Source organism: Ostrea edulis, chromosome 6 (genome assembly GCF_947568905.1).
Source record: "Ostrea edulis chromosome 6, xbOstEdul1.1, whole genome shotgun sequence".
Lineage (NCBI taxonomy): Eukaryota > Metazoa > Mollusca > Bivalvia > Ostreida > Ostreidae > Ostrea > Ostrea edulis.
In genome coordinates, this window is record NC_079169.1 from 19,137,880 (window position 1) to 19,152,847 (window position 14,968).

Here is a 14,968-nt window from a genome sequence, read left to right on the forward strand (position 1 = left end):
CTCAGTCTGTAAGTATTACTGAACAGTGTAATAGGTTCCCTCAGTCTGTAAGTATTACAGAACAGTGTAATAGGTTCCCTCAGTCTGTAAATATTACAGAACAGTGTAATAGATTTCCTCAGTCTGTAAGTATTACTGAACAGTGTAATAGATTCCCTCAGTCTGTAAGTATTACTGAACAGTGTAATAGGTTCCCTCAGTCTGTAAGTATTACTGAACAGTGTAATCGGTTCCCTCAGTCTGTAAGTATTACAGTGTAACATATTCCCTCAGTCTGTAAGTATTACAGTGTAACATATTCCCTCAGTCTGTAAGTATTACTGAACAGTGTAATAGATTCCCTCAGTCTGTAAGTATTACAGAACAGTGTAATAGGTTCCCTCAGTCTGTAAGTATTACAGAACATTGTAATAGATTCCCTCAGTCTGTAAGTATTACAGTGTAACATATTCCCTCAGTCTGTAAGTATTACAGAACAGTGTAATAGGTTCCCTCAGTCTGTAAGTATTACAGTGTAACATATTCCCTCAGTCTGTAAGTATTACTGAACAGTGTAATAGATTCCCTCAGTCTGTAAGTATTACAGAACATTGTAATAGATTCCCTCAGTCTGTAAGTATTACAGTGTAACATATTCCCTCAGTCTGTAAGTATTACAGAACAGTGTAATAGGTTCCCTCAGTCTGTAAGTATTACAGAACAGTGTAATAGATTCCCTCAGTCTGTAAGTATTACAGAACAGTGTAATAGATTCCCTCAGTCTGTAAGTATTACAGAACAGTGTAATAGGTTCCCTCAGTCTGTAAGTATTACAGTGTAACATATTCCCTCAGTCTGTAAGTATTACAGAATAGTGTAATAGATTCCCTTATTACAGAACGTGTAATAGATTCCCTCAGCATCTTCTTGATAATGCCTTAAAATAAAAATAAAAACCATTAAAAATTTAGTGTTTCATTGACATTATAAATTATAGGCAAAATAAGTTTAATATGCTCATTAAAACCAATTTATAATATTATGATGATTGACTAGCAAATCTTCTTTCTTTTTCAGAAAACTACAAGAAATTTTGGGCAAGGACTAGTATAAACTAATTATATAGCCCTTGGAAGAAATTTGCACCAAGATGGAGGTTGTACCTCAAAATGCAGATAAAATAACGGATATATGCAACAAGAAATTTAACTTTCATTGAAGTTTTGTCACCAATAGCTACCAACGTTCTCCTAGGCTGCTATAGACCATAACCTATTTTTTATTCAAAAGGAATATGAATCCTCTTTAATGGAATGTTGGTCATGATAAAATATGCAAGTATAATACAATAGAATTACTTTAAAAGTTTTAAAATAATGATGAGGAATTTACCTGGTAGACGTGGTGTAAGTAACATGTAGGACCTATACAATTTTGTTTACCGAGATAAAATTCATTGTTAAAAGGTGGCGTTTTGCTATTTTTGATCATGTTGTTTTGAATATATTTGATACTGTTTCCAGAGTTTTGTGCTAATTCATTAATTTGATGGTTTGTACTGGTATTATTTTTTTCTTGTTTTTGCCCACATAATCAGAGATTCAGGGGCATAAAGTTTTTGGTCTGTTTGTCTGTAAAAACTTAACCTTGTCCATAACTTTTGAATGGATGGTGATAGAACTTTCATATTCCTTGTAACAAGATCTTTCTTTAGGTTACAAATTCTTTTACCTCATGACCTTGACTTAAGAATTTGGTCTAGTTTTGAAAAACTTTTGATTGGTTAGTGATCGGGCTTTCATATTTGACATGTGTATTCCTTGTGACAAGACCTTTCTTTAGGTACCATAATTACTCTGCTGCCATATAGGGGGCATCAGTGTTTCACAAACACATCTTGTTTCTTTTTGTAAGCCTGTTGGAGGATGGGACATATTATGGTATGGTGATCAGATCTTTCCATCTGTCCCACATCATCAAATGGTCAGTTGTTGCAACTTAGGTCGAAGGTGTGTCACAATCTACATCAAGGTCACTCACTGTGACCTAGATTATAATGATGTGGCCATATATGGCATAACCCTTTTTGGTCAAGGTCACTGTGACCTATAATTATGATGATGTGACCATGTATAGCATAACCCTTTTGGGGGCCTATGTAGATTTTGAGTCGTTGACTCGATCAACAAACTTTGTCAATTTATACATCCTTAGAGATATGTAAATTGCAGCTTGAAATCAGGTCATTAAAAACTTTTAAATTTTGGTAATCATTGGAAATGAATATTTCAAGGGAGTTACTGTGGATTTACAGTAAGTGTAAACGAGACATATCGGCAAGTACATGACGTGCTTCAGATAGTTCATTTGGAAAGTCCCCGAGTGATTTTAAAGAGCGCTTTTGATAGGTCGGTTAAATTATAGGTAGGCGGTCCCAAGTATTTGGCATTATATTATCTCGTGCCTAACAAGTGTAAGTTTCACTATTTGATTTCAGTGTAAGTTGCACCGTACGTAACGTGAGATTCAATATTGGTTTTGATTTGACAAGGGAGATTTGAAATTACGTTAGTAAAATGTCTTGTAAAGTTTATCTTATAAATACTATATCTACATGTATAAAAGTGATGGGATATCTTATAAAGAAAAAAAATATAAGATGTGGTATAAAAGATACAAGATATCTCGTAAACTTTAGAAGATATAACTTTTATCAGATACCTTAAAAAAAATTATCTTTTAAACAGGAATAACCGTGTTATACTTATAATTCATCGCAGTATCAATAGGTATGGGAGGGGGAATACAGGGTGAAAAAGGCGAGCTCCGATATGTAAAGAAAAGGCAGGATAGCAATATCCCAGAATTCAAATAGTGCTGAATATTGAAAAGAAAGAAAAAAATGACGGGATCGATAATGCTGCAGGAAAAGGCAGGATCCACAGTTGCCTCTATATCCCAATAAAATTGAAAGGTTACTCCCTTAAATTCCTGTAGATACTTGTCAGTTTTAAGTGATCAGAAATTTCAGTACATGTTTCTATAGGCGATTTTGTCCGTTTAAGAACAATGCTTTTGTTTTGTTGTCTCTTTCACATTCGCAGTTTCCATATCGTTATTTTAAAATGAATCTCTCGGAGGATATTTTCGAAATCTTGCAAAGCATTGGAAAAGATCGATGTCGGAAAAATTTCTGAATTCAAATAGTTAGGGGGAAGAGGGGGTAAAAACTCGTTAGTTTCTGTCATCCGACATCGATTACACGTTAGTGGGGAAAATTTAAAACCACATAATACATTTTAATAAATGTTTAATAGTTTCAATGTACATTGTCATTTGTTTTACTTGTTAATCGATTAGTTTCAACATACTTCATATTTAGTTTTGTATTGGGGGGGGGGGGGGTGTCTTGGTGAGAACTATGCGAACTCAGTTTTCTCTAACATTGAACATTTGATCTCGCCCCTAAAATAATTTGTCAGATTAAGTAATAAGATCAATAGATATTCTACTTCGAGAAAACATTTATTTTCAACACATGGCATGCTTTGATGTCTTTTACTGTTATATATACTGTTATGTACTACGTGCCTATTACTATTGTTATGTGTCATTGCATATATTGTTATTATTTTCTTCCTGTGTGCATTTCTGACTGTTGCATTAGGATACACGGTGGTACTTACATATATTACATCAAGTAATGTCTCGTGTTATGTACATTGTCTAAGCTCATACTACTAGTATTACTGTATATTATGTGTGAACCATATGAAACCATATTGCACATATGCACTCATTATAAACATGACATGTTGATCTAGTACCAATGCACCGTCCCGTGGTATCTTTTGCATTACAGCGGAGTTAATCATATATACTTTACTACCTTTACTATTATTACATGTAGAGTTGTTATGTACATGTATATATATTTTTTTTTTTTCCCCTATGTGTATTTCTGACTGTTTTGCATTAGGATACACGGTGGTACTTACATATAATGCAAATAAGTATTATCATGTTCAAATGTCTCATGTATGAACATTGCTCATATACTAATAGTGCATATTTTACTCTTGTTTTGTTTTTCTTTTTATCGTCATTGCACATTGAAATGTTAACAATCATGTATGCTGTATGCCCGAAAGGGCCCTAATTTGGAAATAAATCATATTCTATTCTATACCCACATTTTCGTAAGAAATTCGGAAGTAACCATCGCTAGATACTGTTAATTGAATGAACAACGGCAAGTTCTGTGAATTCTAGCAAAAACTAAATTCCCCAAACCATCCCTCTCCTGTACATGTAACACATTATTAAAGAAATTCAGCATTTCGTTAGCATTAGACGCGCCTACAGCAAAGGTCGATTGTTAATGCTGCGATACTGGCGTACCTTTGAACCTATATCACTGGTCCACCCCTAACTGTATGTCCATAGGAGTTTGAAATTTTTATCAATAGAGTTAATAAAATGTACTTGATTGACCAAGCCATGAGCTATGGTCAATCAAGTACATTTTATCAACTTTATTGATAAAATTTCAAGCTCCTATGGTATGTCCATGATTGCGATTACCCGTTGTACGAACGCGACACTCGCTTCGTCAATATATATATATATATATATATGTCTCTTTTGTGGAAGTAAAATACAGAAAAAAACTCTAAACACTTTGTTGAAATATTTCGATCGTGTTACCGGTCTTCTTCACGAAAACACGACTGAAGAAGACCGGTAACACGGTCGAAATATTTCAACAAAGTGTTTAGAGTTCTCTATATATATATATATATATATGACTGACTCGGCCTAAATTGCAATAAAATCGGTAGGAAAGAAGTTTTCAACACTTCGTTCGTGTTCAGACCACAGGGGCTCGTCACGAATTGACCCTCTCTATTCTATATTTACATCGTTTTAGTTGGTATTGGTTTTCCCTTTTCGCAGTCTCTTCCATCGTGCTAAAAGATTATGTAATGACACGCTAGTGTAATGACACGTGTGACCATCTAAAATTATTTTTATTCTCACCCCTTTAAATATTGATCCGATCGCAGTGATCGTTCTTTCTTTGATGCGTAATCATTGACAGATTTGTTTTGAAACCAACTATCCGAGACCTCGAATGAACTTGAGAAGCTGAGTCGTTCACACTTAATGTAAATTCACAGTAATAATAAGAATTTTCTCAATAGCAGCATGCCAGGACCATGACTGCTCATATTAATATGCAAGCATTCCCAGGTAAGGCAGATTCATGTTTGTTCAAATTGTGGTCCTGTAAGGGAGTGGCAACTATATGGGATCAAAGTTTGTGTGGGAATATATAGGAACTTCTCAATAACAGCAGGGCCACGGTTACTCACATTAATATGCAAGCATCCCTAGGTAGTGCAAGTAAGGAATTTTTTAATCATTAGGGGTAGAGTGGGGCCACAATAGAGAATCAAACTTTCATATGTCAATTTAAAGGAAATTGATTAAGACAAATTCTTTTCAAGAGTAGCAGGGCCACACCAAATCATATCAAAATACAAACATTCCCAAGTTGTGTCGATTGAAGATTTTAATTTTTTTTTTTAGAGTTGGGGTATATTGTTTTTGTCCTGTCTGTCCAAAACTTTAACTTGCTCATAACATTTGAATGGAGAGTGACAGGGCTCTCATATATCTGTGCAACCTTCTGTTGGTACCCAATTTTTTTAACCTTGTGACCTTGACCTACCTAGGCATTATCTCTTAAACTATTTATGGTAGAACTTTCTGTCAGTCAGTAAACTTCACAATTTTGACTTCTTCTCCAGAACCACTGGACCAATTTCAGCCAAACTTAGTAAAAAGTATCCTTTAAAGTTTGTTCTAATGCAAATATAGGGTGAAGTCATTTAAAAATCTTCTCCTGAGCCACAAGAGATTTCATTTGATGCCTTGGAGTTTGACCCAATTTTCAAAACTTTAACCGAGAAAATTTACAAAGATACAAATATAATGCTTATACTGATGTTACATACACAATTGTTGGCTTAAAATTTCTTGTGTAATAGGTTGTATTAGCTTTGAAGTACTACCAGGGCACTGCTGAATCCACCATGTTGCACGTTTCCAACATAATAGTTTGTGTCTGCTGTCAGAATACATTATAAAACTAAAGTTGGCTTTCCTTTAGAAATGTTAGATAAGGGGTGTACATGCATCTTTTTATACCCATGCAATTAGCTGAGGGTATAACGTTTTTGACCTGTCTGTCAGTCAGTCCCTTTCTTGTCAGTGCAACTCCTCCAAAACCGCTCAACAGAATTTCATGAAACTCTGTACTAGTTAATAAGGACACACTATAAATGTGCATATCCCCAAGATATTCTGATTCAGAAATTTTTCTGGGAGTTATGCCCCTTTTGAACTTAAAATTTTGAGCCCATTTGTCCAATGCATAAAGCATTACCATTCATTATGTGAGGCAATACTGGAGTGTGGGGTATGTAAGCTTGCTCACTTTTTCATTCGTTTTATCAGTTTCAGGGAGATATTCAAAATTTCACTCTATATGAAAACACTTGTAACTGGATTCTCTTCCACAATTGAAAAGCATATTTTTATTTCATTTATCAAACACAACAAAGAACAAAAACAAGAAACAGAAAAAACAAATGATTAAGAAGTTTATGAGTATTGGTCCAGGAAAAATCACAGTTTGAGTATTTTTAGAATCACTGAGTATTTGTAAAATCATGGTCATGTTGTGGCATCCTGATAAAGAGGATTCTCTATTGAGGTGGAATCAGAAGTCATTTTCTGCAAAACAAAACAGAATAAACATTAATGGAGTGCAAATACAGTATATTGTAATAAGTTTTATGTAGATGTTTTTCTCTGAGATAATATTTGACGTGGGAACTGGTTGTACTCACTACTCCATGAAAGGAGTCCTCCATCTGGAACTGAAATGGACCAAATTTTTGTCATTGAAAACATTAGATACAGCCACAGTGTATATATAAACTGGGAGTTTGTTGTATGAGAATAAACAGTTCTCTCCTGGGAGTTAATTTTATGATTGAGAATACTCAGTTCTCTACTCTTTTCCCATCTACTGTTTTGTCAAAATCATTATCACTAAGAAAGACCATCAGATAAATCAACTCACATCATGCATATCACCTCCATCATAGCTGGGGTTTTCTAAACCAATGCCAAGTCTTTGATTGAAGTTCCTGGTTACAGAAATAATTTAGGTGACTAAATAATACATAATCATTATTACTGAAAAATGCATCTCCAAATTTCATTTACTTCTTTGCAAAATGCAATACTAAATTCAATGATGCAGAAAAAACAAAACTTTCAGTAAAATAATTTCTTTGATTTGTAACAATACTATAACAGTGTAAAATTGTAGTTTATCAAGTTCTGGAGATGCCCTCCCCCTTGAAAGATTTTTTTCCTTTGAAAAAATACTTAATAGCATCAACAAAATATTTTTCATTACAACTGTGATAGACTTCTGTATGTATCACCCACGGGTTTGACTGAGAACTAAAGAAAAAATTTTGGCCTTAAACTTACCTCTGTTTTTGTCTTCTCCATAAGAAATAGCCTGCTATGAAAATGCCCACAATGCAAACCAACGCCACGGCAACGCCCACGCCTGCCTTCCAGCCAGCTGATTAATAACCAAAACAATAATCATAAACTTTGCAGACTTTAACTTGTGTCTATGGTAAGTTAATGGTAATTTCAATAGAGTTCATGTTAACAAGAGGCCCGTGGGCCACACCACTCACCTGAGTCACTCTGGCTCGTATTTAAAGATTGTCCCTATATATGCGCATGTAAAACTTTGATCCCTATTGTGGCCCCAACCTACCTCCAGGGACCATGATTTTTACAAACTTGAATCTGCACTATGTCAGGAAGCTTTCATGTAAATGTAGACTTTTATGGCCCAATGGTTCTTGAGAAGAAATTTTTTAAAGATTTTCTAAATATACTTGTATGTAAACCTTTGATCCCCTATTGTGGCCCCATCCTACCCCCAGGGGCCATGATTTTAACAAATTTGAACCTGCATTATAGCAGGAAGCTTTCATGTAAATTTGTACTTTCCTAACCCAGTGGTCCTTGAGAAGAAGATTTTTAAAGATTTCCCTATATATTTGTATGTAAAACTTGGATCCCTTATTGTGGCCCCACCCTACCCCCGGGGATCATGATTTTAACAAATTTGATTCTCCACTATAACAGGAAGCTTTCATGTAAATTTCAGCTCTTCTAACCCAGTGGTTCTTGAGAAGAAGATTTTTAAATGACCCCTCCCTATTTTTGCATTTATCTTCCCTTTGAAGGGGGCATGGCCCTTCATTTGAACAAACTTGAAACCCAAGGATGCATTTTGCAAAGTTTGATTGAAATTGGCTTAGTGGTTCTGGAGAAGAAGTCAAAAATGTGACAAGTTTACAGACAGACAGATGAAGAGACAGACGCAGACAACAGGCGATCAAGTGAGCTAAGAATGTCTGCATCCTTTTCTTATTTCAGAATTAATTAAAACAATATACAGTAAAACACGGTTATAGCAAACCTCCAGAGCCAGCCAAAAGCAGTTTGTTAAAACCAATATTTTCATTATTTTCCTCTTATAGAAGAATAAATATCACTTCACAGTAAGTATGAATTCATTTTAAGTGTGTTCACTATAGGCATGTTTTACTGTACAAAACATAATTATCTTTGTAACTGGCAATCTGTATAAAGTTGTTCAATAATTTACTAGAGATAAAATAGACAGTTAAACTTGAAGACAGAGTCATTACAATGACATCATTGGGCTTACAGGATGATGCCGGTGAATTTGACGAGTGTCTCAGCACGCTTGTTTCTCGATACTGACATCTAATACCATGCAAGCCTTTAGGACAGCTGTGAACATGAAATAAAGAATTCAAAATTCATATTTACACTTCCGATGTTTTTACACTTCCGATGTTTTTACACTTCCAATGTTTTTGCTTTTGATATCTCTACAAATTGTAATGTTAGCCATTTCCTCATGAAAATGTTACTGTTGTAAACAATGTATTAATGAATACAGATAAATATAGTACATCTATTTCAACAGCTAGGAATTCCAACAGGAAAATGTTACTGTTGTAAACAATGTATTAATGAATACAGATAAATATAGTACATCTATTTCAACAGCTAGAATTCCAACAGAAATGAAAGTAGAAAATAAATCTAAGAAATAAAGAAAAACATAAGGGTATGAACAGCACCGCTCCACGCCCACATACATGTACTTTTCATGATATGTGCTTCAGGAAGTCAGCCAACATGAAGCACCATAGTTCATACCGTCATGTATTTCAAATAAAGTTATTTTTGAAGGATTGTTAACTGAAATATTGTGAAGACATCAACAAAGACAATATTCTCACCTGCAGGACAGTGTCTGTACACCTGATTTCTGACACACTGATCCACTTTGGCAGAAATTTGGAGGACAAGCTAAAATAACAAACAGGCACAGGATAAACTTTTAATTTAGTACATTTAGTTAATTCATCAGTTCAACTCCCCCCCCCCACCCCCCCCATAATTCTTGGGCAGAAAAGGTACAAATGGGTCACAACCCCACCCCTTGAAAATTTTCTGGATCCACTACTGCAATTACTATATGTATACATATATGAATATTATGAATCTTACCATTGCCACAAACACTTTCATCCGTCTTGTCTCCACAATCGTCAATATTGTCGCATCGTGTCCCATTAATACATTGCCTTTGTTGTTTGCAGTAGTAAAATCCAACATCACATTTCTGTATAGCTGTAACCAATGACATTGAATTCCAAGTAGACACCAAATCATATTTTATGATGTGATTCATGACAAGTAAAAACACCACAATTAAAAACACAACACTGTAAACCAACTTTTATCTGAGAAAATTTTGTGAGATTCGCGAGAACGTCATCGTCACGAATATTTCTCACCTTGAATCAGTTCTTGATTGTCTGTCATAGAATCGAAAAAAGCTTGATCATGAAAATTACTCATCATGAACCAGTTTACCACAGGTGAATCGCAAAATAAATTAGCCGCGAAATAAATTAGCCGCGAAATAAAAGTGGGTTTACAGTACCTTTCATTACCACATGAGAGATAAATCATACTTCTGCATACCTTTCCATGCCAACTTTGTTTTTCTTGTGGCTAAGCTTTAATAAGTACAGTTAAATCTATCTTAATCTGATACCCGTGTGATCCGTTTGACTGTATCATCCGATCCAAATTCTTTTTTCCATGTTCTTACCACTTTGTAATCTGGCATCCTGTCCAATCTAACAGAAAATTTGCCTCACACAGTTCATCAGATAAGAAAAATTTCATTGTATATGAGTACTTACGACAGTTGCTTGGTGTTTCATCCGATCCGTCTGGACAATCAGCTACTGCATCACATAGCAACAGCAGGGGTATGCAGGTGTCATCATTACACTGGAACTTGGACTCGGCACATGAGGTCTTGATCTTGTGGGTTGTGGTGGGAGGGGGTGAAGATGTTACTGGTAAGGACTTTGAAGCTCTGGAGCTCACTTAAAATAGAAAAAAGAAATAGCAAGTAAGAAATTCATATTAACCTTGACTCTTTGTTCATGTGCTTCAATTTAAAGAATGTCACTTCCATTCATGTTGCAGACCTCTATATGAATTAGAAAATGTCAATCATAAACTTGTTCCTCTGAGATGTAAAGGCAAAAAGAATATCCAACCAATACAGCTATTAAAAAATAAATGCATTATCGCAATTCACCTTTGAATTAGAACGCTTTGGCCGATATAGTATTGTGTTGTGTGACGACACAATTGAATCTGTTTGTAATACAATTGCGAAATGCAACAGAAACTCTCATTGGTCCATATGTATAAGTCCGCCCAAATTCCCTTAAACGGGAGTAGTCAGCATTTGAAAACATGACGGCCAGATGCTAGATGGAAAAAAACTTCAAAGGAAGAAAGAGAAAAAGTTGTATTCTTGTGTTGTTGTCTCATGAATTTAATATAAAAAAAATTCCTAACATATTTTCCTACTATACTTGTGTCCAAACATATCTTCAAATATTTATTAAGCCCCTTACGACCCAAAAACTCGATCACAGCTTTTAATGATTTCGTTCGTAGACGTAGCCATGTTAGGTAGCCAGTCAATTCGAATCCCGGTTTGTTAAAGATCATTATGTTATGCCAACTTTACTTTGTCATTGATTTTGTCAGTAAATAAATGACATTAGCTCAAGTATTGGTATTATTGTAATCTTTTCCACTGGTATAACAACTCTAAGTAGCTGCAATAAAGGCATTTTACTATGAATCCCATTACCAGGGATAGTTGAGATTATAAATACTATCTGACAAATAAGTATTCAACACACATGAGCCACTTTATGTTTTACTGAGAAGTCACAAGATTGCAGATACAGTATGTGGATGCCAAACCAGAAAATGTCCGTAACTTCCATAACTGTTAAAATATTTCAATGAAAATAGAAGATGCACAACTACATTACATATATAAGATGAGAATAAAGTTTGAATCAAATCTGTTCAACGGTATTAGAATTAAACTCTGGACAAAGTGCGCAACCCCCAAAATGAAAAGAAAATGTGCGTAACTTCTATAACTGTTAAAATATTTCAATGAAAATAGGAGATGCACAACTACATAATATATAGAAGATGTGCATAAAGTTTGAATGAAATATGTCCAGCGGTATTAGAAATAAACTTTGGACAAATTGCGTCTACGGACAAACGGACGGACGGACAACGGACAAAGTGATTCCAGTATACCCCCCAAACTTCATTTGCGGGGGGTATAAAAATGTTTTAATTTCTATTAATTATTCGTGTTGATAATAAATGAAAAGCGAATACATAACTTACAACCAATTTTATGAATAGATACCAATAGCAAGAGTTCGAATTGACCGGCTACCTAGCATGGCTACGTCAACCAACGAAATCATTTGAAGCTGCGAGTTTTCGGGTCGTGTGTGGCTTTAATGAATATTTGAAGGTAAGTTTGGACACAAGTATATAGTAGGAAAATATGTTAAGATTTTTTTATATTGAGTTTATGAGACAGCAACACAAGAATACACCGATATCAGGCTTCAACCGTCCACAGCTTTTTGTGACCCATAAATCGAAGGTTTCTATAAGAGGTGGATCTCCAGCTACACTGAATCTGCTCGAGAAAGTGGGCGGGCTGTAATCGGCCAATGAAAACTTGTTGTATTACATCAAACATGTCATTCAAATTGTTCAATCGTCTCATTCAATTGTGTCGTCACACAACGCAATACTATATCGGGTAAAGCATTTTAATTCAAAGGTAAATTGCGATAAGAAAGCAGTCTTGGGACAGAATGAAAAACAAATGGACAAAGCAGCACTTCATGCCCCTGAGCTTGCTTATAGCTAGTACGTCTTGCCAAGGCAGAGGTATTGAGTCACTTCTCTCTTCATAAGGAGATGCGAATTGCAACCATTGCCTTTGGAAGATAAATAAAACTTCAGGGTTCCTATACAAGTATTAAGCAAACTCGCTCTTATTGCATTGATGAATTGAAATGTACATGGTTTCACAACAGACCTGTTCCAGTGACCGGGGGTGTGGTTGGACAGGTGCTTGGTTCATCAGATCCGTCCGGACAATCCTGCACACCGTCACATTTCCAGGAGTTGGGGAAGCACACATCTTTTGGAGCACAGAAAAATTTTCCCTGGTAACAGACTTTATGACTGGGCGCTGTAGGTGGCGCTGTAAAGACGATGCCTTCCAATTGTACAATTAGCATACTAATATCATGAACAACAGTGAATTACCAGTATCAAACTGAGTCGGGAGTTTATACAGTAATAAACTTGTTGGGACTAGGGTTTAATTCTTTGCATTAGGAATTAAATAAGATTTGTTGTCTTCTGTCTTTCATGAAAACTCTGACTCAACAGACCTCCTGTTCCACATTCTGGAGTGAAAGAAACATCATCAATGGCAATGTCCGAGTGATCCTGGTCCCCTCTTGTAGCCTCAAAAATGTCAGAAAAGTCTTGGGCACTTCCTACTGGGATGTTGACATATTTCCATTGTGCTCCCTGACTGCCCACCATCTCCCACACCAGGTCTGTGGTATTAGCATTCCTGTTCTGCAGGAACACCTATAAAAGCAGTGGATTATCAGGTGTAGCGAATTCCTGTATACAGCCTCACAAAAGCACAAAAAATAATTTGCAAAATATACCTATTGTTTATAAAGGTCTTAGGGTATGTCTTAAAAGCATTTATAAACCAAAATCATATCATCAATCAATCAATCATGAACTATTTCCTTAGTTGTATCATCAATCATGAACTATTTCCTTAGTTGGAATAGTTTCAAGGTTACTGAGCTGTATGTAAACAGTTCCTTTACCTTCAGGGGTCCCATACCAGGTGACCCAAACATGAAGTACCAGAATCGCATGTAACACACGCCATGGCTTGCTGGGAAGAATGGGGTTTGGACCCTAACCCCGTCCCCTGGGCTCTGCAGGGAGCTGTCCATGTAGATAAAGTGACCTGAAAATACCAAAGCCAAACTATTAAGCTAGATATTAACTTTTTCAAATTCAAGTCATTTTGCATGTGAAATTAACAAAAAATATCGAGGAGGAATACCACACTAGAGAAATCGGATATGGATGGAAAGTGGAGGATATGTACAATTTATTTTTGAAATTGATAACTTTCGAATCTACTATATTCAGTCAAAAAATGCAGTTTTAGTACAAAGTAATCTGAAAAATATTTAAATATGCTGCACTCAACCCATGATCTACAGATCAGCAGTTGACATGCTAACCGACTGAGCTACCCATGCAGCTAGGCAATCAAATTTAAAAGGAATATACAAATATTGCTGGTTTTTATATTTCCATTCACGTTTTAAAAGGGAGTCAGCCATGACAATGTAGTATATCTCCTTAACGTAAAACTTTGTATCATTCATTTCACTGATTACAGAAAAAAATCACCTGTGGCGGTGTTTCTGTGGTCTCTCTTGGGTCCGTTGACAGTGGTATGTGCCACCATCCAGTCCCCATCATCTCCGATACTCTGCTTCCACTGGCACTGAGACAGAGTAGTCTCAAAATTACAGTCTCCATTAAATGGCCCTGCAACAGATCAAGGCATTAGCTGGAAATACTAAACTCATGCAAGTCTGGCTGCGATGAACTTTGGAGTAGCATCAACCACACTTATAAATTTATCATTGTATGAACCTTTTGATCAGTAACACACATCACTGTATGAATATTTTGATCAGTGACACACATTATTGTATAAATCTTTTGATCAGTGACACACATCACTGTATGAATATTTTGATCAGTGACACACATTATTGTATAAATCTTTTGATCAGTGACACACATCATTGTATGAATATTTTGATCAATGACACACATCACTGTATAAATCTTTTGATCAGTGACACACATCATTGTATAAATCTTTTGATCAATGACACACATCACTGTATGAATATTTTGATCAGTAACACACATCACTGTATGAATATTTTGATCAGTGACACACATACTGCAGTTGTCTTCATCAGATCCGTCCTGACAGTCCACCTTCTCGTCACATCTGTATCGTCTTTCTATACACATTAACTGGTTGGCACACAGGAACTGTGTCGGACGGCAGCTTTCTATTGGCTGACCTGTGAATTGAAAATTGAAATAGTATTATAATTCATTGAAAAAAATGATGTGTTATGCACATGTAGTAGGAGAACAGCTCTAAGCATTTCAGTAAAACCTGCTTACAATGAACATAATACAGTAAAACATGCTTACAATGAGCATATTACAGTAAAACACGCTTACAATGAGCATATTACAGTAAAACACGCTTACAATGAACATA

General features: G+C 35.5%; 2 protein-coding genes across 2 annotated transcripts in view; one reads left to right on the forward strand and one right to left on the reverse strand.

Annotated features, from left to right (window-relative positions):
* Positions 1-4,165, forward strand: part of LOC125683658 (tyrosine-protein kinase JAK2-like) — a 161,427-nt gene extending 157,262 nt beyond the window's left edge. Inside the window, exon 25 of the mRNA XM_056141761.1 lies at positions 1,057-4,165. Coding sequence (XP_055997736.1) covers positions 1,057-1,087 — 31 coding nt within the window. The 3' untranslated portion in view covers positions 1,088-4,165. The remainder of the gene's footprint in view (positions 1-1,056) is intronic.
* Positions 4,166-6,545: 2,380 nt separating this feature from the next.
* On the reverse strand, positions 6,546-14,763 carry LOC130047182 (MAM and LDL-receptor class A domain-containing protein 1-like). Its single transcript, XM_056141765.1, has 13 exons — positions 14,637-14,763; positions 14,068-14,208; positions 13,467-13,612; positions 13,008-13,212; positions 12,647-12,814; positions 10,398-10,586; positions 9,694-9,816; positions 9,423-9,492; positions 8,819-8,904; positions 7,552-7,648; positions 7,133-7,199; positions 6,897-6,926; positions 6,546-6,780 (listed from the first exon to the last, which is right to left on the reverse strand). The coding sequence occupies exons 1-13, from the start codon at positions 14,707-14,709 to the stop codon at positions 6,721-6,723; spliced, it is 1,455 nt and encodes a 484-aa protein (XP_055997740.1). The 5' UTR covers positions 14,710-14,763; the 3' UTR covers positions 6,546-6,720.
* Between the last annotated feature and the right edge of the window lie 205 nt (positions 14,764-14,968).

What these genes read in the sequence shown, in the direction of transcription:
- LOC130047182 (XM_056141765.1), bottom strand. Translation starts at nt 14,709, where the DNA reads ATGTGTATAGAAAGACGATACAGATGTGACGAGAAGGTGGACTGTCAG. An exon ending in TGAAAGTGTTTGTGGCAATG is followed by an intron (nt 9,493 to 9,693) that starts GTAAGATTCATA and finishes TTGTTATTTTAG; the next exon opens with CTTGTCCTCCAAATTTCTGC. An exon ending in TGGAGAAGACAAAAACAGAG is followed by an intron (nt 7,200 to 7,551) that starts GTAAGTTTAAGG and finishes TTCTGTAACCAG; the next exon opens with GAACTTCAATCAAAGACTTG.